The following is a 26,077-nucleotide window of genomic DNA, read 5'->3' as shown; positions in this document are numbered from 1 at the left end:
TTCTTATGCAACTTATTTCTGTAATGGGGAAGCTAAGTCTACCTATAGTTATGCATAAGAATCACCCACAGAGAACTTCTTTGATTGCTCAGATGTGGCCTCTCTCTCTAAGCCCAAATCTGCAAATAAACTCATTACATTCCCCACTACATGGGACATGACTACCAGGGGTATACAACCCTGGCAATGTGAGCCATGTCTCCCAGGGATAAGCCTGGCCCTTGCATTGTGATTATGAGAAAGCCTTCCTCACCAAAAGGTGGAAAAGAAAGGTAACAAAATAAGGTTTCAGTGGCTAAGAGATTTTAAATAGAATCGAGAGGCTGTTGTGGAGGTTATTCTTATGTTAGTTTAAACTAGATATTGCACATTACCACAGTATGTCATGCTCCAGCCAACAGTATTCATGAAAACCCTAAGGAAAACCCAGGGCTATATGTGAGACATTATAAAAGTTTCACTCACTAAGTTTATTTTTCAGAAACTTGAAACCTCCAGTTTGCTCCCATGCTGGATAAGCCCTGAAAAGCAGAAGTACTGGTCTCTCCAAGAACATGAACCAGCTGCATCCCCCCACCTCATAATGCTGACAGCCCTTTTTCAACATGAAGTTTGAACAGTCACTGCCCAAATATCCTTGAAGACTGAGAAAATGAGCACATGGGAGTGAGGAGATGTAATAGAGAAGGTAGGATTTAACAAATGATTATGACTAATGAATCATTATATAGATAGTTCTTAACTGAAATGGTGGAACTGTAACCCATACCATACTTTGAAATTTGCTCTATAACTACTTCTTAAATTGTACTTTGAAAGTTACCACTTTTCTACTTACATGTTGTATTTCACAACAAGCAATGTTAAAAAATAAAAAAATAAAATAAAATAAATTTAAAAATTCTTAAAAATTTTTAAAAACCCAACAAAAAATTAATAGTTTCTAAATGATGTTTTTTTCATACATGGAGCAAAACTGATAATCTTTGGTGGAACCCTGGCTCTTCAATATAACCTCAATCCCATCCATTCTGGGTACTTTGTGCTCTTGCCAGATTTTTTTTTCCTGAAATATTCCCTTAATCACTTCTGATTTTTATCTGTTCCATTAATTGGCCTGTGAGATCAAGTTCAACTCAACTTTTGTAGTTCTGATGCCCTACTGTCTCTATCAGGGAGTCTATTCAATGCCTAATATAACAGGTGAGAACCAATGAAAAGGTTGGCTGCTTCACAGGCATGGCCAAGGAGAGGAGGGATATTTTGATGATAAAACCAAAGACACAAAATGTAACCCAATATATGTCTGAAAGAACCAAACATTATTCTTAAGATCTCAACCTAGGAAAAGTGATAAAATGATATGGCCAGTGACATGAGAAAGTTGATACATCTGGATTTTGTATTCTATTTAAAAGGAGAGGTTAGTTGAAGAGGAACAATACATCTACATATGGAGAAGTCTACTAATATACTCAGTATAAAGCTAAAAAGGATAATTTAATTTGGTGCAATTTTAACTACAATGACAATCTGCTTTTAATTTAATGATTAAAAGGCCCACTGCCATTAATTGTAGGTTAACAAATTTTCCCAACTCTCACCAGTTTCCACAAAAAAGTAAAAAACGCAAGACTTTTGAAAACATTCTTGCCAAAACTTAAGCATAAGTGAATTATACCTGATGTTGATAAAGATATTAGATGCAGCTTCCAAAGAGAAACAATTTCAAGAGGTGTTCAAAAGGTGATTTTTAACTTAATGTTACAATACATCCCACACTAGAGTTAAATCAAAAAAAGAGTGCCCTCTGGTGGAAGTTAATAAATACAATACCACTTAATTTGTAGGAAAATTATTTTAAAAGTCTTTAAACCAGACAAGAAGTACTTTTTTTCTAAGAAAGAAAAACATGGCAAACTAGTATTTAAATACTTAAAAATTTGACCATCTAGCCTCTCTCTAATGAACATGCACATCAAAGAAAGAAACCCTGAATTTTCACATATTAACAGCATGTTGCAAACAGCTCTTTTTTTGTCAAAAGGAATGGTTATCATTAGTTATGAAGCACACTTCTGGTTACAAAATTGAAACATCAGTTCTATACTGATAGGAAGATACGGCAAAGGAAGCTAAACAAAGTTCATAAAAATGTAAGCTACTGCTAGCTACTTCCTTGGGATAGGAGATCTGTACAAGAAATCACAAGAGAGCTAATAAAACTTTTTGGCTGCAGCCTGGATTTTATTTTCTTCCTAAAATAAAACCACATCACATCCTGCCCATGAGCCACAACCAGTAATAAATGCTGCTGAATACTAAATACCATGCCTGGTGCTATAAACATGAGGTGTTAAGGATATTTTCCATATTGGAAATATGAAAACCATTAGTTGCAGAAGCTTTCAGAATTAACAGTGTTCTCTATCTAGAAAAGAAATCACATATTACCTGGTAGTTTTCCAAATGGCAAAGAACTTTCTTCAAAGCAAGCACATAAACTCGTCTGGTTAAATATTACAGTGTTAGAATGAGTGTCAACCGAAACAACCATACAGACTTTTGAGAAGAAAATGAAAACTGAACAGGAGGAAAACGTAATTTCCAAAAAAGTTACAAAGACACAGAAGATGGTGGCATAGAGAGATGTGGCATTTAGTTTGTCCTCTAGAGCAGCCAATAAATAGGCAGGAACAACTAGTAAATAGTCTGGAACAACTGCTGGGGTACAAACATGACTGTCCGCACATCAAACACCAGCCTGGAATGGGTGGAATGGCTGAGATCACAGCAAAAAAGCTGTAAGTAAAAACTGCAGACCCGCGCCGGGAGCCTCCTCCTCTCAAGGCAGGCTGAACTGCAAAACCTCACTGTGGGAGAGAGCAGCAGTCCCTGTCAGGAGCACGCAAATACAGCTTAACCTAGCTCCAACGGGGGTTTTAATTAGCAAAGGTGGACTGTTGAGTACAAGCTACAAACACAGACAAACCTCTAAAAAGCAGCAAAGTACACTGAGGTCACTCCCAGTGGTGAGGAGATGGGGCTGACAGAAAAAAAAATAAGAGGCTTTTGGAGACGACTGAGCTTAGAATACTCCAAAAAGCGTGTGTCCCAAGAAAAGGAGCACAGAAGACTGGGTACTATCTGGCCGACGGGCAAAACTGGAGAGGCCAGAGACTGGCTCTGAAAGGGGGCTTTCTTTCCCCTTTTTTTCCTCTCTCAATCTGAATGACTCAGTGGAGAAAGCCTCAGTCATTTTCCGTTCTCAGTACTCTGACCCAAGTAGGGGTGGAGTTAACAGAGTAAGAGAGACAAATGAGTAATTCAAATGCAGAGGAAAACTCCCTAGGGGGTGTATCTTCCCTAAGAGGAGGGAGGTGGGGCCCAGCTCAAGTGTCGGCCCTCCTTTGAGAACTCAGACCCCAGGGCCTGGGGAAAAAGTCAAAACAGAAACAACCTAAGCTGAGAACTAAAAGGACCACATCTCTTTACACCAGTAGGGAACAACAGGCTTACAGACTCCATCTGATGGGCAGGTTAGGAAACGCACAGCGGCTAGAGGCTTCACAGGAAAGTCTGTCAATCTTCTAAGACAAACCCTCAGTGAAACCTGATACTGAATACTGCCCCCTTCTGAGACCTGAACTCGGTCTGGCCTGGGAAAATCTGATTGGGGTAATCAAGAAAACCATATGTCGAGACAACAGAAAACTGCAAATCACATTAGGAAAAATGAAGATATGGCCCATTCAAAGGAACAATCCTACACTTCAACTGAGATACAGGAATTGAAACAACTAACTATTAATCAAACAAATCTCCTAAAACATTGCAAAAATCAAAACAACAAGTTGAGGGAAGATATGGCTAAAGATATGACAGATATAAAGAAAACACTGGGCGAACATAAGGAAGAATCTGAAAGCTTGAAAAAAAACAACTGGCAGAACCTATGGAAATGAAAGGCACAACACGAGAGATGAAAAACACAACGGAGACATACAATAGCAGATCTCAAGAGGCAGAAGAAAACATTCAGGAATTAGAGAACAAGACACCTGAAATCCTACACACAAAGGAACAGATAGGGAAAAGAATGGAAAAATATGAGCAATGTTGCAGGGAACTGAATGACAACATGAAGTGAATGAATGTACATGTCACAGGTGTCCCAGAAGGAGAAGAGAAGGGAAAATAGGCAGAAGCAATAATGGAGAAAATAATCACTGAAAATTTTCCATCGCTTATGAAAGACATTAAATTACAGATCCAAGAAGTGCAGCATACCCCAAACAGAATAGACCTGAATAAATCTACACCAAGACACTTAACAATCAAACTATCAAATGTCCAAGACAAAGAGAGAATCCTGAAAGCAGCAAGAGAAAAGGGATCCATCACATATAAAGGAAGCTTGATAAAGACTACATGCGGCTTTCTCAGTAGAAACCATGGAGGCAAGAAGGAAGTGGTGTGATGTATTTAAGATACTGAAAGAGAAAAAACACCAACCAAGAACCCTATATCTAGCAAAACTGTCCTTCAAATATGAGGGAGAGTTTAAAATATTCTCTGACAAACAGACAATGAGACAGTTTGTGAACAAGATAGCTGCACTACAGGAAATATTAAAGGGAGCACTACAGACAGATAGGAAAAGACAAGAGTGAGAGGTTTGGAACACAATTTTGGGTGATGGTAGCACAGCAATGAAAGTACACTGAACAAAGATGACTGTGAGTATGGTTGAAAGAGGAAGGTTAGGGGCATGTGGGACACTAGAAGGAAAGGGGGAAGGTGAAGACTGGGACTGCACAGCTTAGTGAAACCTCAAGTGTCAATGATTATGATAAAATGTACACACATATTTCTATACGAGGGAGAACAAAGAACATCAACCTTGCAAGGTGTTGGAAAGGGGGTGGTATTGGGGAAAAAATACAATCAATGCAAACTAGAGTCTATAGTTAACAGAAACATTGTATTATGCTTTTTTTAATGTAACAAAGGCACTATACTAAACCTGAGTGCCTATAAAAGGGGCATATAAGGGAGATGCAGGGGATTCTTGCCAGACTCTTTCATTGTACTTTATTTTTATCTTTTCTTTTGTTGCTTTTTAGCTTTCATTTTTTTCCCTTCTTTTTCTTTTGTCTCTACCTTTTTTGACTCTTCCTTTTTCTTTGTGGAAGAAATGAAAATGTCCTTATCTAGATGATAGCAGTGGTGGTGGTGAATGCATAATCACGTGATTATACAGGGAACCACTGACTGTTACGTTAGGATGGAATGGATGGTATGTGAACAAAACCATCTTAAAAAAATGGGTTGACGGATGAACCTTGAGTACATTATATTGAGTGAAATAAGGCAAACACAAAATGACAAATATTGTATCATTTCACTGATAGGAACTAATTATAACATGTAAACTCATAGACATGATATACAGGTTATCAGGACATAGAATTAGGTAAATGGGGAGTGGCTGCTTAACATGACCTGAATGTTTAACTAGGTTGAACTTAAGCGCTTAGAAATGGACAGAGGTGACGGAAGTATATTATTGTGAGAATAACTAACAAGGCTGAATGGTGTGTGAATGTGGAGGAAAGGGGAAGTTCAGAGTCACGTATGTCACTAGAAGAAAAGTTGGAGGTTAAAACCTGGGAACGTGTAACAGTGAATCTTGTGGTGGACAATGTCCGTGATTAACTGTACAAATATTACAAATTTCTTTCATGAACTGTAACAAATGTATGACACTATAACTAGAAGTTATTAACAGAGGGGTATATAAGGGGAAAATGTACCTATTTAAACTATGTACTACAATTAATAATATTTTAATATTCTTTCAACAGTAACAAATGTACTATACCAATACTATGAGTCAATTTATGGAGGTGGGGGGAGGTTAAGGATATGAAAGAATTTGAGTTTTCTTTTTTATTTTTATTTGTTTTCTGTCATAATGAATATGTTCTAAAATTGAAAAAAATTAACTGTGATGAATGCATAATTACACAAAGGTACCATGAACAACTGACTGTACACTCTGGATGATTATGTTGTATGTGAATAATCTCAATAAAATTGAAAACAAAAAAAAAAGTTACCAAGACACAGATGCAGGAAGTCAGCGTGGCTTTGGTAGCAAAGGTAAGGAATAGTACCAAATAGATTCCAAGGTGGAGAATGGCAGACATAACAAACACTCAGTAGCTAGACTGAGGCCTGATTGCAAAGGGCTTTGAATGCTAGGAAGAAGCTTGAGTTTATAGGGCTGACAACTATGAGTAACAGCAAAATCTAGAGTAAGAGTCATACTAAATAGAAACTCAAAATTATTGATTATGAAATAAAGACAATACCCAATTAATACATCCCTTCCCAAATACGGTCTAAAAGCACATAAAAGGAAAGAAAAAAGAACCAAGAACAAAAAGTATATTTTTAAAAAATGCTTAGCAGGAAAAAGGTGCTGAGTAAATAAAAACTGTGGCCAAACATATCTCCATGTATAAAAAAACTTTAATGACACAACCAACTTGTTAAAATGAAAAGCCCAGGAAATATAGGAGGCAAAATGAGGACATAAATTATGAACTAATAATAGAAAGAGAAAAATGAAGTGATCATAAAAATAAAGGTCAAATGAGAAGGAACATAAGAAAAAGCTGGAGGGTTGACAGAGAGGTATACAGAAACACAGTAAAGAAAACATAGGACAGGACTGAGAGTGATAAAAAACAAACAGAACTGAAAAAAAAGATAAAAAGAGACAAAAATGAAATATATAGAGGAAAGAGAAAAAAATACAAGTATCACTTCAAGATAATAACCAAATAATGGGAGAAGAAAAAATTTAAAGATATAAGAAAAAATTTTAAGAAATAAATATTCACAAACTAAAATAACACATAATGTCACAGAAAAAGTGACAAGGAATCCAATAAATTATTATTCAGTAATAAACAGGAATGAAGTACTGATAATGTTTCCATATGGATGAAAACAGTATGCTTAGTTTAAGACCTAAGGCACAAAAGACTACATATTGTATGATCCCATTTATATGAAATGCCCCAAAATAGGCAGATCCACAGAGAAAGACGATTTAGAAGGCGGCTGGGTCTGGGGTTGGGAAGAGGTTGGGTAGAAATGGGAAATGATTGCTAGTAGGTACAGGATTACCTTTTGGAGTGATGAAAATGTTCTAACCCTAACTGTGATGACACTTGCACAACTCTGTGAATAATAAAAAAATTGAATTGCACAATTTTAATAAGTAAATTGTATGTTATGTGAATATTGCAATAAACTTGTTACAAAAAATGTGACAGAATAATCAAGACCAAGATATACCCTATTAAAATACTGGACTTCAAACATAAAGAATAAATCCTTTGGATACTCAGAAAAAAAATCAAACCATCTATAAAGGAGTTCAAAGCAAGCATCAAACACATTTAACAATAGGTTTAAGGTGAAAATAAACTAGCAGAAGGAGGCTTATCCATACAGAAGAGATTAAAACTATCATAAACTCTGAACATGAGCAAGTGAATAACTGGTAAAAATAAGCAGGTAAGGTAGAAGAACAGAAAATAACATTAATATACTGCGGTCCAACAGTTTTATGGCTGGAGATCAAGATATTTAAAACTGATAACCTTGAAAAGGTATAAATATATTTATCAATACAAAGATATCTTGACAAAGAGTCAATATATGATTAAATATGTGCATTATAATGTTACAGTCATAAAGGTGGCCACTAGATGAAAACTAAAAACCTGATAAATTATCTGAAGGAACACACACACATACCACAACGCAGAGTACACAGTGAAAGACTTTTTAAAAGGTATAAAAGCAGAGAGCATAAGATAAAACAACTTGTCAACTTAAGACAGAACACATACAAAGGGTAATCCAAAACAAAGTTCTAACAATTATCATCAATATATGTGTACCAAATGGCAAAACAACATGAATGAGGCAAAAAAAGCCTGACCTTCAAATTTACTTCTTAGTCAAAGCTGATTATGTGGAAGAAAATAAAGATACAAGTGATAAAGTATATCTCATTCAGTGGTTCTCAAGCCTAGTTTCACATGAGAAACATCGAGGGAGCTTTATAAAAATATAATGCCTATGCCCCATCCCAGACTATTAAATGAGACTCTCTGGGAGGCAGAAGCAGAACGTTTGTCGCAAACAAAAATATTCAGGTATCTAATAATGTACAGCCAAGATTTAAAACTATTGATCTGATAAATATACATCAAACTCCATACCAAGAAAACAGTAAATACATATTTTTTTAAAAATGTCCCTGGAACAGCCATCAGAAAAATAACCATTTATTAGGCCTAATCTCAAAGAGAGAAATGTAGAACTATGAATTAAAAATTAAAACTATAACCTAATCACAATAGATATTTAATTAAATCATAAGACAAAATAACCCCTTTACCTGGGAATTTTAAAACTCTCTTAATTATTACCATTTCAGTTAAAAACACCAACTGCTTAATGTTTTGGTAATGGATAGTGGTAATGGTAGCACAACATTGTAAACTAATTAACAGCACTATAATAAATACCTGAAGGTGATTAAAAGTGGTAATGTTAGATGATACGTATGGTAACAGAATAAAATTTTTTTAAAAAATCCATGTAATTTTACACCACACAAACAGCAAACCCTAAGTTAAAACATGGACTATAATTAATAGTACAAATATAAAAGTGCTACCAATTGTAACAAACGTTCCACACCAATGTAAACTGTTAATAACAGGGTGGTATATGGGAATCCTATATTTTATGCCTGATTGTTCTGAAAACCCACAACTTCTCTAATGAAGAAAAATGAAAGACAAAAACAACAAAAACTAAGCTCCCATTTGGCATCCCCCCTCACCTTTCAACTGAACTTCTCGTGCTTAAAAAACAAAAAAATCAATTTTGAAATAGAAAAGTAGAAAACAGCCATAATGAAAACACTACACATCAAAACCTAACAGATACAGTCAAAATATGCTCAGAGGAAAATGTATAGACTGAAATATTTACATAATTTTTATAAAATAACAAAAAATGCCTTCTGTTTTTATTCTTTAAGTACCACTAAGGAAACAAAAGAGACCCAGCACATAACTAATCTAACTGGGGGAAAAAAACAGAAAGCACAGCTATATCCAACAACTAATAATAAGGGAAAGAGCCAGATGAAAGGAAATTCAAAAAATGGGACAGAAACCTTACTGTTTCTAGAAGATAGTCACATGGGTTATACAAACGTCAAAACTCATGACACTGAATATCTGTGCATATTATTTTATATTAATTCTACCTCAATTAAGCAAACAAACAACAAATAAAATACCAGAAGACATGGATAACATAAACTTACCAATCACTGAACACAATGCATTCAAAGGACGAAGACCAAAAAGTTTCCCAGAAAAGTTTAACAAATCTTAAAGGTATAGGTAACTCTAAAAATATTTAAGCTTACAGAACAACAGGAAAAAGAGGAAAAGTTCCAAAATCTCCGAGGAAGATACCAGAACACTGATAATAGTTAAATAAATAGAACTTGAAAAACAAAACATAAACGAATCTTAACCAAATAGCACTGGAAAATTCCTCAATAAAATTTATTCACCAACAGAATGCAACAACACATTAAAAAAAAAGTAAGACATGCCTAAATTGGCATTTTCCCCAGATAGGCCAAGACAGTTCAATGCTTGATAATTCAGTAACATAATTCAATAGTCAGGAGTAGAAAACATAAGATCACCCCTACACATACTGAAAAGTCATCTTAATAAAACAGAAATAATACTTCCTTAACATCATCTAATTCTTTATTTAATGCAAAGAACAGCATAATGTTGAATGAAGAATCCTAGAAGCATCTCGTTAAAATATGAAAACCAAGGTAAGAATGCCCTTTGTTATTACCATTACTTAACAGTCTTCCAGAAGTAATACCCTACTGCAATTAGACTAGAAGAGAAAGTAGTATAAATTGGAAAGGAAGCCAATAAAATAATGATTATTAATATATAACTTTGGAAAAATCAAGAGAATCAACTGGACAACTATTAAAACTAAGCTTTCCTACCTACAATCAAGCATTTATAAGATATAACAGAACATCAGCAAAAATGGCCAACTAAGAGCTTCTGAAAATTCTCTTCTCCGTAAATGCAATGAGAAAACTGGCAAAAATTGTCAGAATCAACTTTTTCAGAACTCTGGAAATTAACCAAAGGCTTTCAGCAACCTAGGGTACATTTTTTCAAGAAACACACACACACACACACACCCCTGAAACTTGGTAGGAACAGAGAGCTTTCTGTCAGCTCAACTTGCCTTAGTCCCACCCTGTCAGTAGACTTGGAAAATAACACCCACATTCATGATGACATCCAGCAGCCTGGATGCCACCAGAGGAAGTCAAAAGTACTTTCAAAGCCTCATTTCCATAGAATGTCATAATTTGACCTGGCTGGTGGTTTCCTGGAATGCCCATTTGTAAAGCTGTCTATTTTTTGACCTGGCCCAGTACAGACAGCCTTTTACACCACAAAAGCCTTTTCCCCAGGGACTGTTTGTTGGAACCAATTACAGACAATGGTCTAACTTCATGTTTGCCTGAGGTGGTAGATAAGAGTTGGGGCAAATCTTAAATAAGTTTTCCACTGGGGTTCTGAAAACTCCAACCCATATCTGGGAATCTAGAAGACCAGCCACATGAATAAGGCACATGCATAGGACTGTGTACATGCCCAGGGCTTCACACATGCACAGGAAACACCTGAGAAGGGCCCAAGCTACCGCCTTTGAGTGACATTAAGGATTTGCACAAGTAGGAAGTGAAGACTAAGGCAGAACTGTCAGCTGTCTGCTGAAGTGCTCAAGGAAGAAAGCCCAATGCACACACTGCCCCTTAGCAAAGTCTGGGAGATTTACTGGCTATATGGGGTAAAGGAAATCAGCTAACCATTAAACTTACTGAATAAAGACTTCAATGGCCACATACCACAAAAACATACAGATTACAAAGAATAAGTTCAGAAAACTCACTAAACAAAGAAACAATAACAACTACAACAAGCAACAGAAACAATAAATTCTGGGGAGGGGAGAGAATCTGATTTCCAGAGTTGCCACATTATTTAAAATGTATGATCCACATACAGGTAAAAAGGCAATCAAGCGCAACTGTATCTGAGGAAGCACAGACACTGTACTTAACTAAACAAAGATTTTAAATTAGCTATTTTAAATATATTGAAAGAGCTAAAGGAAACCATATCTTAAGAACTAACAGAAAGTATGAAACAATGTCCAATCAAGTTGAGTATATCAATAAAGAGATAGTAATTACGGAAAGCAACCAGATATTCTGTAACAGAAAAATATAACAACTAAAATGAAAAATTCACTGATTCAACAGCAGATCTGAACAGGTAGAAGAAAGAATCAGAGAACCTGAATATAGGACAACTGAGATTAACCAGTCTGAGAAAAAGAAAAAAGAAAGAATGAAGTAAAATAAACAAAGCCTCAAAGACCTGTGTGGGACACCATACACGTAATGGGAGCTCCAGAAGAAGAGGAGAAAGAGAAAGAGGTAGAATATTTAAAGAAATACTGACAAAAAACCACCCAAATTTGATGAAAAACATGAATCTAGACATCGAACAAATTCAACAAACTCCATGTAGTCTATATTCAAAGTAATCAACACCTAGATATAATATAAACTGTCAAAAGACAGCAATGAAGAGAGGATCTTGAAAGCAGCTAGAGAAAAGTGACTCCTCATATACAAGGAATCCTCAATAAGAGTAACATAATTTTCCATCGAAAAGTATGGAGGCCAGACATAGTGGAATGATCTTTCCAAATACTGAAAGACTGTCAAGTAAGACTTCCATATCCAGCTAAAGTAACCTTCTACAGTGAAGGAAAAAAATAAAATATTCCCAGATAAAAATCTAAAGAATCTGCTAGCACAACTATCCTATAAGAAATACTAAAAGGGGTCCTCAGGCTGAAAATGAAGTACATTAGTAATGTGAATTAAAAGAAACCATAAAGGTAACTACATAGGTAAATCTAAAATAAAAGAAAATAAAAGAACCAATAAAGGTAACTACATAGGTAAATCTAAAAGGCTTTTTTTCCTCCTATCTTAAAGAACAGTATAATAAACAATAATTACAGATCTGTGTTGATGGGCACAAAAGATATAAAGATATCATTTGAATGGCAATAATAATCAAAAAGGGGGGGAAGCAGAGTAATGTATGGGCAAAGTTTTTGCAACATTACCAATATTAAGTTCATATTAATTTGAACTAGACTGTCAGAAGTTCAACTGTTAATTGTAATCCCCATTAGTCAACTACTAAGAAAATAACTCAGAAGTACACAGTAAAAGAAATGACAAAAGCATTTAATAGGAATAGAGAAAAAAAAAAGATACGAGACATATAGGAAACAAAAAGCAAAATGGCAGGCGTAAACCTTAACTTTATTAGTAATTGCATTAAATGTAAATGGAGTTAACACTCCAATTAAAAGGCGGAGACTGGCAGAAGGAATTTTAAATGATCCAATTATATGCTATCTACAAGAAACACACCTTAGATTCAAAGACACAAAGAGATTGAAAGTAAAAGGAAGAAAAAAAATTTACATTCAAACAGTAACCAGAGAGCTAGAGTGGCTTTATTAGTATCACACAAATAGAATTTAAGACAAAAATTGTTACTACAGACAGACAGTTTATAATAATAAAAGGGGCAATCCAACAAGGAGAGAAAACAACTACAAACACAGATGCACCTAAAACAGAAAACTTAAATTCCTAAAACAAAAAATGAGAAAAATGATTGGAGAATTAGACAATTCAACAATAGCTGAAGACTCAAATATCACCCTTTCAATAGATAAAATAACTAGACAAAAGATCAATAAGGAAAGGGAAGACCTAACGCCATAAACCAACTAGACCTAACAGACATGTATATAGCACCTCTACCCAACAACAGAATACATTCTTCTCAGGTACATATGGAACATTCTCCAAGACAGAGCATGGTTAGGCCAATAAAAATCAGACTTAATAAACTTAAAGGACAGAAATCATACAGAGTACCTTCCCTGAAGACATAGGAAGGAAATTTAAGAAATCCACAAATATGTGGAAATAAAAAAACACACTCCTAAATAAGCAACAGGTCAAAGAAGAAACCACAGGGGAAAAACAAATAAAATAAATAAATAATAAGTTAATAAAAACAAATTTTGAAAAGGAAGAAACATAATATTTCATCCTCAAAAAGTTGCAGAAGAATTCAAAGGAAATTTGAACAAGTAGCTTAGACTCAACATCATAAGGATGTCAACTTATCCCTAAATTAATCTCTAAAATTAGTTTATCCTAATAAATACATGAATGGGATTTTTTCCTGGTACTAGACAAACTGATTCTAAGATTCACATGGAAAAACAAATGAAGAACATCTAAGAAAATTCAGAAAAAGAAAATTCTGAACTTGAGAAGGTTAAATTCACTAGACATGAAAACATAGTATAAAGCACAGTGTGATACTGGTACATGAATGCAGAGGCCAGATCAATGAAGCAGGCCCAAATACACACAGGAATAAGTGAGCACTAGTGAGAAAAAAAATGAATTATGTAATAAATGGACAAACAGGGTAATTACCTGAGAAAAAATTAAATTTTATTACTCCTTTATACCAAACTGAATTCTCTAAGAATCAAAGAGTAACAAGTAAAAGAATTAAAAAAAAAAAAATTTAAAGCATCAACTTACTAAAAGAAAACAGTATTTTTATTTTGTTTTTTTAATGATCAGGAAGAAAAGCCTTTCTGATTTTGATGCAAAACTCAGAAACCGTAACAGGCCTACACAATTTTCATGTTCCAGCTATATATAATCTAGAAAAAGAAAATACCTCTTGAATTTCTCCCCACAATTGGAGCTGCCAAATATACAGCCCAAATTTACCATGCTAGTCACAGAATAGAGATTCCAATTAGCAGGCAAGAAGGGGGACTCTTAGCTAAGTCAGTACTACAGTGGTCTCAGTGAAGTCGATAAATTCCTACAATTGGAACTGCTAATGAAAAGGCATTTCCATTTACAACTGTAATACAACTGGACAATTTTCTCCCTAGAGGTCTTATACTGTCCTTCAGCAAGCATTATGAGTACCTGCTTTCCACACTCTGGCAAACACACTATACTATCAAACTTTCTGATATCTTGCCAATCTATTAAGTGAAAAATGATATCTGGTCATTTCAATTTGTATTTCTCATTATGAGAAGTTACACATCTTTTCATGTTTAACTATCTGCTTTTCCTTTCTTTGTAAAGTATCAGCTCATATTTTTTGTCCTTTCTCTGATGTGTGGACTGTTATCCTAATGACTTTTAAGACCTCTTAAAAAACTTAAAAAAAAAAAAAAAGCCCTCTGTGATATGTGTTGCCGAAGTTTACAATGAGTCTTTTGACTTTGTTGGCTATATGCAAATTTTGAGTTTGGGGCTAATGTCTAGGTAACATGTAAGCATTTCACATGAGTCTACAGATCACTTTCATTTAGAAACCACTATCTGGAACTACTACTCAACTTATAAACCATTAAGAATTGATTCCACTGGACCAATCCAGTGGCTCTCAAACCATAGTTCTGATTTACAGTCAAATATACTGTACATTACAACCTACTACACAAATGCTTGCTATATAAGTAAGTAAATGTTCATAAGGCATTTTGATACACACTTTTATTTCATTAAAAATTTTTTAGAAAAGCTATTGAGGACTCACTTAAATTGATTTCGTGACCCACTAAAGATATATGAATTAAAAACACTCAGGTCTAACTCATAAACTTTCAGAACTAATGACATGTACAAGATAGCTCCCAATCTTATATTCCTTTTATATGTACAAACAATGACTCTTGAAGACCTCTAATTTCAATAGGTCAATACTAAATAAATGAGGCACACATTTGTTCAGGAAGATTTTGCAAATTCAGGTCAGTAGTCACCTGTGAGTAGTACTGCTTCAGCAGCTCTTCTGAACGAGATTCTAAGGACAGCATACTACTTTAAAAATTGTAATTTCTCAACATGATCAAAAATCAAAACATTTAAATCTAAGTAAAATAACAGTAAAAGCCAAAGATTTACTACTTCTCCTAAGTGCATGCTTATATATAAAGTTTTAAAACAAAATAAGAGATTGAAGGATTCCTTATCCACAAACTTATCCAATTCGCCAGTACATTAAATTCTTAGCTAACTGAAAGAAGGGTCTATACTGCAATCCCATAACACCAAAGGTTTTAAGTATAGTACTCTCACTTGCCTGTCAATCCTTACTACATGCTTTTGATAATTCAATTTCAACCCTTATTCCAACCTATGTATTGAAATCATTAAAAACATAACTTGGAAGTCTTACAATGGTGAACTTGGTCTACTTAGTGTCTATATCAACAGAGTTGTAATTGTTGCATTAAGGGTAAATGAAGGTAGTAGCAGTATGTGACATTAAAAGTCTTTTGTATTTCGCATATTACCAGGAAAAGGCGTAAGGGAAAAGACTGTACACTTAAAATACAGCTCACTTGAGCATGCTACCTCATGTGCAGTATCCCAATAAGCATGGCAGCCAAACTTGAACTAAGTCTTCCCATAACGCAGCAACGACTTAACCGAGAAAGCAAATCAGCAGGCAGACTGGGTAGAAAATACACAAGTTGAACCAAACGTTGCTGAGAATCTGCTGAGAGAAGCACCACAGGACCTTCTTGTGGATCTAATGGGATAGAAGACATTAAATTCAACTACAGAAGATACACAAACCAGAGATCAAATTAATAAAGCAGATTAAGTGATGATTCTCACTGAATTACAGGCTGACATATTATGCTGAATTCAAAGTTTATCCATTACATGGAAACGTTTTAAAATAAAGCACATATATATATGGTTTCTTAAGCTATTTTCTAAAGTAAAACCCTGAGTGCATTTATTTAATAATTTATTTCTTTAATGCTGTATTAGTTACATGTTACCTAAGTGCCTCAAGAAATAAGAACTTTGGATGGAAGTACAGAGGGATTGGACACAAAGCACAATAGTAATCAATTTTGCTAACCGATGATAAGTATAAATTAACCCAATTTAAAGCAAAAGACCTGTTATATATATACAGAAATGTGTGTACATATATTTGTATACACATGCAATACTTAAAAAATACAGATTTTAAAATATGACCCCCCAAAAAATAGATGGAAACAACCCAAATGTCTAACAACTGATAAATGGATAAATACAAGTGGTATATCCATACCATGGAATACTAATCAGCCATACTATTCAGCCATAAAAAGGAATGAAATATTGAAACATGCTACAACATAGATGAACCATGAAAACATGCTAAGTGAAAGATGTCAACCACAAAAGGCCACACACTGTATAACTCCATTTATATGAAATGTCCACAATAGGCAAATCTATGGGGAGTGACTGCTAATGGGAAGGTACTGGGTTTTTTTTTCAGGGTGATGAAATTTTCTGGAATTAGATAGTGGTGATGGCTGCACAACCTTCTGAAAATATTAAAAAATACTTAATTATGCATTTTTAAATGGGTGAATTTTATGAAAAGGGAGTTATAAGTCAATGAAATATAGATACAGATATAGACATATAAAACCCGATATGCTTTTACTCATGTTTTTATTTAAATATTAAATCAGTTCCAGGGATGAATAAAGAAGTATTAATATATGGAAATCATACATTATGATTAAACAAATAATAAAGATATTGTCTTGCCACTAAAGCTTCAAAGGAATATTTTTAAGTGCCTGATTAACTTTGAATTGGTGAATAGCAAATAGTTTAAGACAACTTTAAGAATTCAATAAGCCATCTACAGCCATTAATCTTCTATTACTAGTCCTGTATTCTAATAGAAACTTTGCCAAATCAGGGTAGACCAATGACTACCTACACTGTTACACAACCAAATTCTCACCATAGATTCGGAGAGCAGTGGCATGTAAACTTTTTAGTAATTCTCTATTTGCTCGTGCTGCAGCAGTATGAATGATATCGATAAGCTGTGTTGAAAGCTCAGGGTTTCGAGAGCCAAGATGAGCAAGTTGCAATGGTAAACCAGCCAGCCAACGGGATAACACTTTACTACGATATCTAAGAAAGGCCAAAGGAGAACAAAAGAAAGTATACTTTTCAAACACAAGGGGAAAAAAAAATTAAACCAAAGGATTTTTTAAACTTAAATATATCCCAAAGTGGCTAATTATCTATCAATAACACCACATTTAATCACATAAGCATTTGAGAGCCTATGAGATGGCAGCATCATTTTTCAGCAGCAGCATCAAAAGTCATGAACTTACTTACACTTATTTTCCAAGATTTTACCCACTAAGTTAAACAGTTCATGTAATATGAGGCACTATATAAATTACAGTATTCTCTTAAAGGACAGGAACACTACCATAACCCTCTGTGAACTACTTATCCTAATGAACATTAACTGTTATACTATATTAACACACTGATACTGGTATCAGTGGAGGTTGGTTTATGCTAAATAGCTTCGACTTGTGTTATTTTAGTTCTTTAGGATACTTGCTAAAGCTCTAATGTCTCCTATGTCCAGTGACAGCTATCACTTCTGCTGTCCCTGGAGCACTCAGAGATTGGAGCATGGTCTTTGTATCAGAGACATCTGAACGCAAGTTCCAGCTCTGCTACCTATCGGCTGCATAACACTAACTAACTTATTTAACCCAAATTTCAGTTTCCTTCTGTAAAATGCAAGCACTATTACCAAAACAGTACCTTACAGAACTCTTAAGAGAATTACTGGGATAAATTATGAAAAGCACCTGCTCACAGTAAAGATTCAAATACCACCCAACAATTACCTACATATGCCAAGGTATCCCAAATCTACATTTTTCACCAAAACATCTCTTCCTAGCTGTTACAAATAAACCTCAAAATCACCATATCCAAAAATTAATTCCTTAGTTCCATTATTTATGTTGACTAGCTGATGGGACCAAATAAAGCCAGAAACCTTCTCATCTTCTACTGCCCTCAATCGTATCCCTTATTCCCTAATATGTCACAAAGCGCTAGTGATTCTATATCCATAATATTTACAGTAAGCAAAAGAAAAGGCTGCAATGCTACAAGGTGTTCCTATTGTCCTTTAGCTACTTATAGACTAGTGGATATATATGTTTGAAAAGGTTTTTATCTGTTCAAGTAGGCACATAAAGATTACTAACACTATTCTATACACTTATTTAAATCTATCCTAACAGGATGAAAACAGCAAACTTCAAAAGATTTAATCACTCCATCATCTTACTCAAATATTTAAATAAAATCCACACATCTATGGCCAATGGATTTTTGACAAAGGAACCAAGTCCATTTAATGGAGAAAGAATAATCTTGTCAACAAATGGTGCTGGGAAAACTGGAAACCCACATGCAAAAGAATGGAAGTGGACTCCTGCCTCACAATACATAGAGTAACACAAAACGGATCAACCACCTAAATGTAAGAATTAAAACTATAAAACTCTTAGAAGAAAACACAGGAAAATATCTGCAGGACCTTCTATCAGGCAGTAGATTCTTAGAATATACACCAAAAGTATAAGCAACAAAAGAAAAAATAAACTGGACTTCATCAAAATCAGAAATTTTTGTGCATCAAAGGACATTATCAAGAAGGTGAAAAGACAACCAACAGAATGGGAGAAAATATTTGAAAACTATTTATCTGATAAGGGTTTAATATCCACAATATAAAAAGAACTCCTACTACTCAACAAAAAAAAATCTAATTTTAAAATGAGGCAAGGATTTGAACAGACATTTCTCTGACGAAGATACACAAATGGCCAATAAGCACATGAACAGAGTGCAGTTCTGATAGGTGCTATAATATGGATGAACCTTGAAGACATCATGTTGTGTGAAATAAGTCAAATACAAACGGATAAATATTGTATGATCTCATATGAAATAAGCAGAATATGCAAATTTATAAAGGCAGAAAGTACTATATAGGGGGGTGGAGAAATGAATGCATACTGTGTACAGGGTTTCTGTTTGGGATGGTGGAAAGGTTCTGGTAATGAATGGTGGCAAGAGCAACACCACATTGTGAGTGTGATTAATCCCACTGAATGGTATGATCAGCAGTGGCTGAGATGGGCAAGCTTATGTTGTAAATATGTTTCTACCATTAAAACAAAACAAAAAAGAACTAAAGAGCAATGACAAACGCAATCCATGATCCCAGAATGGAAGTAATTATGAAGGAGAAAAGACCCAAAAGGACATTGTTTGGACAAATGAAGAAACTGGATATAGACCAAGCTTTATTTATATCAATGTTAAATTGCTTGAACCTAATAACTGTATGGTGGTTTACATGAATATCTTTGTTCTCAGGAAATGTACTTGGAAGTAGTAAGAGTTTAAGGAGTACAATGTATACAAACTACTCTCAAATGTTTAGAAAATGGATACACAGATACAACCAGTTAGATAGGTAGATGGATGGATGGATGGATGGATACAGAATGATACAGCAAACGTGGCAAAATGTTCAGTTTATTGGATGTGGGTAGAAGGTATGGTGGAGTTCTCTGTATGTGTTTTGTATTATTTTTGCAATTGTCCTGTAAGTTTGAAATTATTTCAAAATAAATTTTTTTCAAAAATTTAAATAGACTACAAAATCACTCAGCAAGAGAAAAAGGAAAAAAAAAAAAAAACAAAAAACAAATGAAACTCTACCTGACTCTGTAAGATGTCGGTTCATCTTTCTGATAGATTTTACTGAAAAACTTCAGTAACAAAGTCCGAACTGGAAAGAGAAGGCCTCTTTGCTGATACAATGTATAAACTGCCTTGATGAGAGTCTCTGTAGACTCTAAAAACAGAGGAAAAACACTGTTTAGTATGAATCAAAAATGCATTCAGTAGCCCCCCTAATTCCTCTAAAAGCAAGAAGTACATTATTTTGCCCTATGGCAGAACAGATCTTAGCTATAAACTGACAGCTAGATCAAAATCCTACAGCAACAGCCTGACTCACAAATACAAAAGTAAACCAGTCAGAGAAGACAGAATAATTTTTCCTAAGGGACAACAAACCTAAGTAGAGATGACAAAAACCAAGATATTAGGTAGGAATCAAACAAAAGAAAACTTTGTTTTAGAATGAAGTTAAACCATCCAGAGAGGAAAGTAGTATTAAGTCACACTATAAACCAACAATGTAACATAACTTCAAGCTATTAAGAAAGGAAGGTAAAGAGAAGAGACAGGATTCATTCCACATATTTTGAAGGGAAAAAGCTCTTAATTGCTAATCAAACTAGAGCAAAAAAGGGTATTTCTTCACCATTAGACTCAATGGCACTGCCTCTTAATACAGAAAGTCCTTTGTAAATGGTTAGGCTAGTTATACCTTTTTACCTTGAATGTAATTAACTTGATGACAGTGTTTGAAAGTCATCTTTTTAAAACTAGACCCTAAACGGCACTCATAAGAGATATTTTCAAAGAAGGCCAAAGCAGCTGTTATCACGTACCTCTGTTTGGTTGTATCTGCATTAACCTCCAGGACACCCCCAGCAATCTGTTCAGCTGCTTACTGTTTAGCTTAAAGCCATCTTCAAGAGTCTCTGTCACAAATTTCCTTATCATTTCTATCCAATTGGAATCCTTCTGCAAAGTTGAGGCATTTGCCAGGGAGACCATGATATCAGAGAGTGTTAAATTCAGCAAAAGATGATCTACGTTATTTGAGAGAATTGCGCAATGCTTCATGCTAAAAACAAACAAACATATATATCTATAAAGTGTTACATCTATCACGGTTGCTTAACTCAGAATACTTTAAATAATCCAGCAATGGATCAACAAAACATATTTCCTTCTAGAATTAATAAATTCCAAGAACACAGGTGTTTAGGCAAGGTTCAGGCCATTGCTCTGTAAATAAATCATTCATTATAGAATCAAGGTTGAGAATCAGGTTGTTAAGAAGGCATGAATTAAGAGTATACACTATTCAGTTTATTACCCAAGTTGCTACTTACACAGAAGATAAAAGCTCTTACAATTTTGCCTGGTAATTTTAGAAACAACGTGAAGATAAGAAAACTTGAAAATCCCTATGCAGAAACTTTTTTTTTTTTTTTTAAGATTTTTTATTTAAGCAGATACTTGTATTTGGATGGAGATCACAGATCTTGGCTCTGCTTCCAACTAATTATCTGACTTACAAGAATCACTAATTTCTGCCAGACACAATGATCGCATATCAAAATCAGTTTATTCTAACCAGAAAAAAACTTTAAAAACATCTCTCTCAAAGCTTGAAAGAAATTTCAAAAAAATTCAAATGGAATACTTTAATAACAAACACTTCAAAACTTAGAACATGCTCATTTCAGCCTACAGTACATTCACCAACAGAGCATATTTCATGTTTAGAAAAATAAAAAAAAATGGTTAGTCATAAACTAAGCCTGGGCAAGGACATAGTACTGAGGAACCACAAATACAAGGAAACTAAAATTTGGTGCCACCCGAACATCAAATGAAGGGCTAGGAATAATAAGCTTGGAAAGGGAAAATGGGGCCAGATTTTTTTTTTAATTCAATTTTTTTTATATTCATTTTATTGAGATATATTCACATACCATGCAGTCATACAAAACAAATCGTACATTCGATTGTTCATAGCACCATTACATAGTTGTGCATTCATCACCAAAATCAATCCCTGACACCTTCATTACCACACACACAAAAATAACAATAATAATTAAAGTGAAAAACAGCAATTACAGTGAAAAAGAACACTGGGTGCCTTTGTTTGTTTGTTTTGTTTGTTTCCTTCCCCCATTTTTCTACTCATCCATCCATCCATAAACTAAACAAAGGGGAGTGTGGTCCTTATGGCTTTCCCAATCCCATTGTCACCCCTCATAAGCTACATTTTTATGCAATTTTCTTCAAGACTCATGGGTTCTGGGTTGTAGTTTGATAGTTTCAGGTATCTACTGCCAGTTACCCCAATTCATTAGAACCTAAAAAGGGCTGTCCATATTGTGCATAAGAGTGCCCACCAGACTGACTTCTCAGCTCCGTTTGGAATCTCTCTGCCACTGAAGTTTATTTCATTTCCTTTCATTTCCCCCTTTTGGTCAAGAAGATGTTCTCCATCCCATGATGCCGGGTCTACATTCCTCCCTGGGAGTCACATTCCACGTTGCCAGGGAGATTCACTTCCCTGGGTGTCTGATCCCACGTAGGGAGGAGGGCAGTGATTTCACCTGTCAAATTGGCTTAGCTAGAGAGAGAGGGTCACATCTGAGCAACAAAGAGGTATTCGGGAGGAGGCTCTCAGACGCAATTATAGGGAGCCCTAGCCTCTCCTTTGCAGCAACAGTCTTCCCAAGGGCAAGTCCTGTTAGATGGCTCAACCCATCAAACCACCAGTCCCCTATTTAATTCAGTTTTATTGAGATATATTCACATACCATACAATCATACACAATGTACAATCAGTTGTTCACAGTACCATTATATAGTTGTGCATTCATCACCACAATCAATTTTTGAACCTTTTCATTATCTCACACACAAAAAGAATAAAAGTTAAAAGTTAAAGTTAAAAAAAACATCCAAAACATCCCATACAACCCCATCTCTCCCTATTATTCATTTACTTTCTGTCTGCATTTTTCTATTCATCTGTCCACACACTGCATAAAGGCAGTGGGAGCCACAAAGTTTTCACAATCACACGGTCACACAGTGTAAGCTACAATTATACAATCATCTTCAAGAATCAAGGCTACTGAGTCGCAGTTCAACAGTTTCAGTTACTTCCTTTTAGCTATTCCAAGACACCAAAAACTAAAAAGGGATATCTATATAATGCATAAGGATAACCTCCAGAATGACCTCTTGACTCTATTTGAGGTCTCTCAGCTACTGAAACTTTGTTGCCTCTCTCTTCCCCCTTCTGATCCAATGTGGAGACAGGAAAAGTTCCCTGGCTGGATAACTTATACAGGGAGGCCGCTCCCAAGCTCTGGATGCCTGAAGACGGGCACCAGGCTGGGGGAAGGCCAAAAGCTTTGCCTGCCTCAAGGCAGGCAGCAATTTAGATAAGGGAATAGTTGCTGGGCTCCTTCTGTGCTCCTGCCTCCTGCTCCTGCTGTTTCCCATCTACTCCCAAAGAAACTGTCCCTTGAGATTAAAGACATGTAAACACACCTTATGGCTTTAGAAAAAATGTACCCTCCCCGAAATACCTGAAAACAGTCACATAGGAGACTACCATGTATGCTATAAAAACCTGTAGGAATGAGTAAAATAAAACTTTCTTTTGCAGGAACATAGAGGACAGAGTAGGCTCCCTTCTTTCACAATCCAAGGCGGCTTTCTCAATCCCATGATGCCTATGTGAAGCTTATCCCCGCAAATCATGCCCCACATTGCCAGGGAGATATACACCCCTGGGAGTCACATCCCATGTAGGGGGAAGGGCAGTGAGTTGACCTGCAGAGTTGGCTTAGAGAGAGAGGCCACAGCTGTGCAACAAAAGAGGTTCTCTGGGGATGACCATCAGGCATGATTATAAAGTAGGCTTAGCTTCTCCTTTGCAGTAACAAGCTTCATAAGGGCAAACCCCAAGATCGAGGTCTCAGCCTTCCAAATTGGTAGCCCCCAATCCTTGTGAGAATAACATTAATTCCCCAGATGGGGAAATTAAATATTTCCACATTTATCCCCCAGTCCCTCAAGGGGGCTTTGCAAATACATCTTTATTCTCTGCCCAAATTACTGTGGGATGTATTGGGGCTTCACAGTAGCCTGTACAAACCAACCACATTTCACTCCCTATTCAATGTTCCATGTAATTATTGTGTTTGAATAAACTGACCTTTCAAGTTAAATAATACAGTGTGTTAAAAAAACAGATTTTTCCCCTAATAAACATCTCTTCCTTTGGTCTCACATAGAAGTTGAAGTTTAAAACAACCATCCATATTATCCTTTTCCCTTTAGTCTAATTTACCTTAGTCCTAACCAAGTCCATTTCATTCATATCTCTAATTGAAGTCTGATCTCTTTTTTCAGACTCCTTAACATTTGCCGTATGGGGTCATACTGACATTCATAGCTGCTGGACTCTCAGGTGTCACACAGATACCCAAAGTTCCAGGGACCAACCAGATCATACAAAAAGAGCTCAGCATCTCAGAATTTATTAATAATAATTACAACTCAGGAATAAATGTAACTGCTGTAAGAGCTTACAATCTAGGAGCCTTTACAATAAGCCTTCCCCTGATAACCTATGCTCTCAGACTCAATTCTCAGAGTTTGCACATTATAGTTAGTCCATATTAGTGAGGCATTATCATGTTTGCCTTTTCATTTCTCTCAACATGCTGTCCTCAGTGTCCATTTACCTAGTTGTATACCTCACAACTTCATTCCTTCTCATAGCAGCTCAATATTCCACTGAATGTCTACACCACAGTTCGCCATTCTGTTCATCAGTCGATGTACCTTAGGCCACCTCCATCCACTGCAAATTGTGAATACTGACACCTTAAACCCCACTGTGCAAATGTCCATCCAGGTTCCTCTTTTCAGTTCTTCCAAGTATATACCCATTAATCAAGTTGCAGGACCATATGGCAACCCCATGCTTAGCTTCCTGTGGAAAAACCACACTGCCCTCCAGATGGGCTGCTCCATTCTACTTCCTCACCAATGGTGATTAGGTACATCCCTTTCTCCACATGTTCTCTGGCACTTGTATCCCTATGTTTCCCTTTTTAGATGGTTTTATTCACACACCATACATTCCATTCTATGTGAACAATCAATGGTTCCCTGTATAATCACAGTTATGCATTCACCAACACTATCTATATAAGGACATTTATATTTCTTCCATAAAGAAAGAGGAAGAGGCAAAAAAAAAAAAAAAAAAGTAGAAAGAAAAAATTTTTTAAAATGACAACTAAAAAGCAGAAAAATAAAATTAAAATAAAATACAATAAAAACTCAGAAACAATGCCAACACCAAGAATCCCATACCCCTCCCTTATATCCCATACCCCTCCTTTATATCCCCCTCTTACAGACATTTAGCTTTGGTATATTGCCTTTGTTACAATTAATGGAAGCATATTACAATGTTACCATTTACTATAGACTCTAGTTTGCATTGATTGTATTTTTCCCCACTATCACCCCATTTTTAACACCTTTCAAATGTAAAAACATATTTGTACATTTAATCACTCTCTGACCACTCTATATTTCACTAAATTACACAGTTCCAGTCTTTATCTTCTATCTTTCCTTCTGAAGTCCTACATGCCCCTAACCTTCCTCTCTCAACTGTACGTACTCACAGTTATCTCTGTTCAATGTACTTACTAATATTATAGTATTACCATCACCCAATATTGTGCGCGAAACCCCTCCTCTGTCTTTTCCTATCTGCCGTAGAAGGCCCTTTAGTATTTCCTGTAGAGCAGGTATCTTTTCCACAAACTCTCCCATTGTCTGTTTGTCTGAGAATACTTTAAACTCTCCCTCATATCTGAAGGACAATTTTGCCAGATATAGAATTCTTGTTGGCACTTTTTCTCCTTCAATATCTTGAATGTATCATACCACTGCCTTCTCACCTTCACAGTTTCTACTGAGAAATTCGCACATAGTCTTATTGAGCTTCCCTTGTATGTGAAGGATCACTTTTCTCTTGCTGCTTTGTCTTTGACATATGATAATCTGATTAAGTGTCTTGGCGTAGGTCTACTCGGATCTATTCTGTTTGTACACTGCGCTTCTTGGATCTGTAATTTTATGTCTTCC

The 26,077-nt window shown here is 35.4% G+C and overlaps 1 protein-coding gene across 1 annotated transcript in view; it reads right to left on the bottom strand.

The window, feature by feature from the left end:
* TEX10 (testis expressed 10) overlaps positions 1-26,077 on the bottom strand; it is an 81,169-nt gene that overhangs the window by 37,078 nt on the left and 18,014 nt on the right. Inside the window, exons 6-9 of the mRNA XM_037850852.1 lie at positions 20,752-20,990; positions 19,952-20,087; positions 17,136-17,311; positions 15,725-15,902 (exon numbers count right to left, since the gene is read on the bottom strand). Of these exons, the coding sequence (XP_037706780.1) occupies positions 15,725-15,902; positions 17,136-17,311; positions 19,952-20,087; positions 20,752-20,990 (729 nt within the window). The remainder of the gene's footprint in view (positions 1-15,724; positions 15,903-17,135; positions 17,312-19,951; positions 20,088-20,751; positions 20,991-26,077) is intronic.

This window comes from Choloepus didactylus, chromosome 10 (assembly GCF_015220235.1).
Source record: "Choloepus didactylus isolate mChoDid1 chromosome 10, mChoDid1.pri, whole genome shotgun sequence".
Taxonomy (NCBI): domain Eukaryota; kingdom Metazoa; phylum Chordata; class Mammalia; order Pilosa; family Megalonychidae; genus Choloepus; species Choloepus didactylus.
The sequence above is the reverse complement of the archived record's forward strand: the minus strand, read 5'-3'. Positions and strand labels throughout refer to the sequence as shown.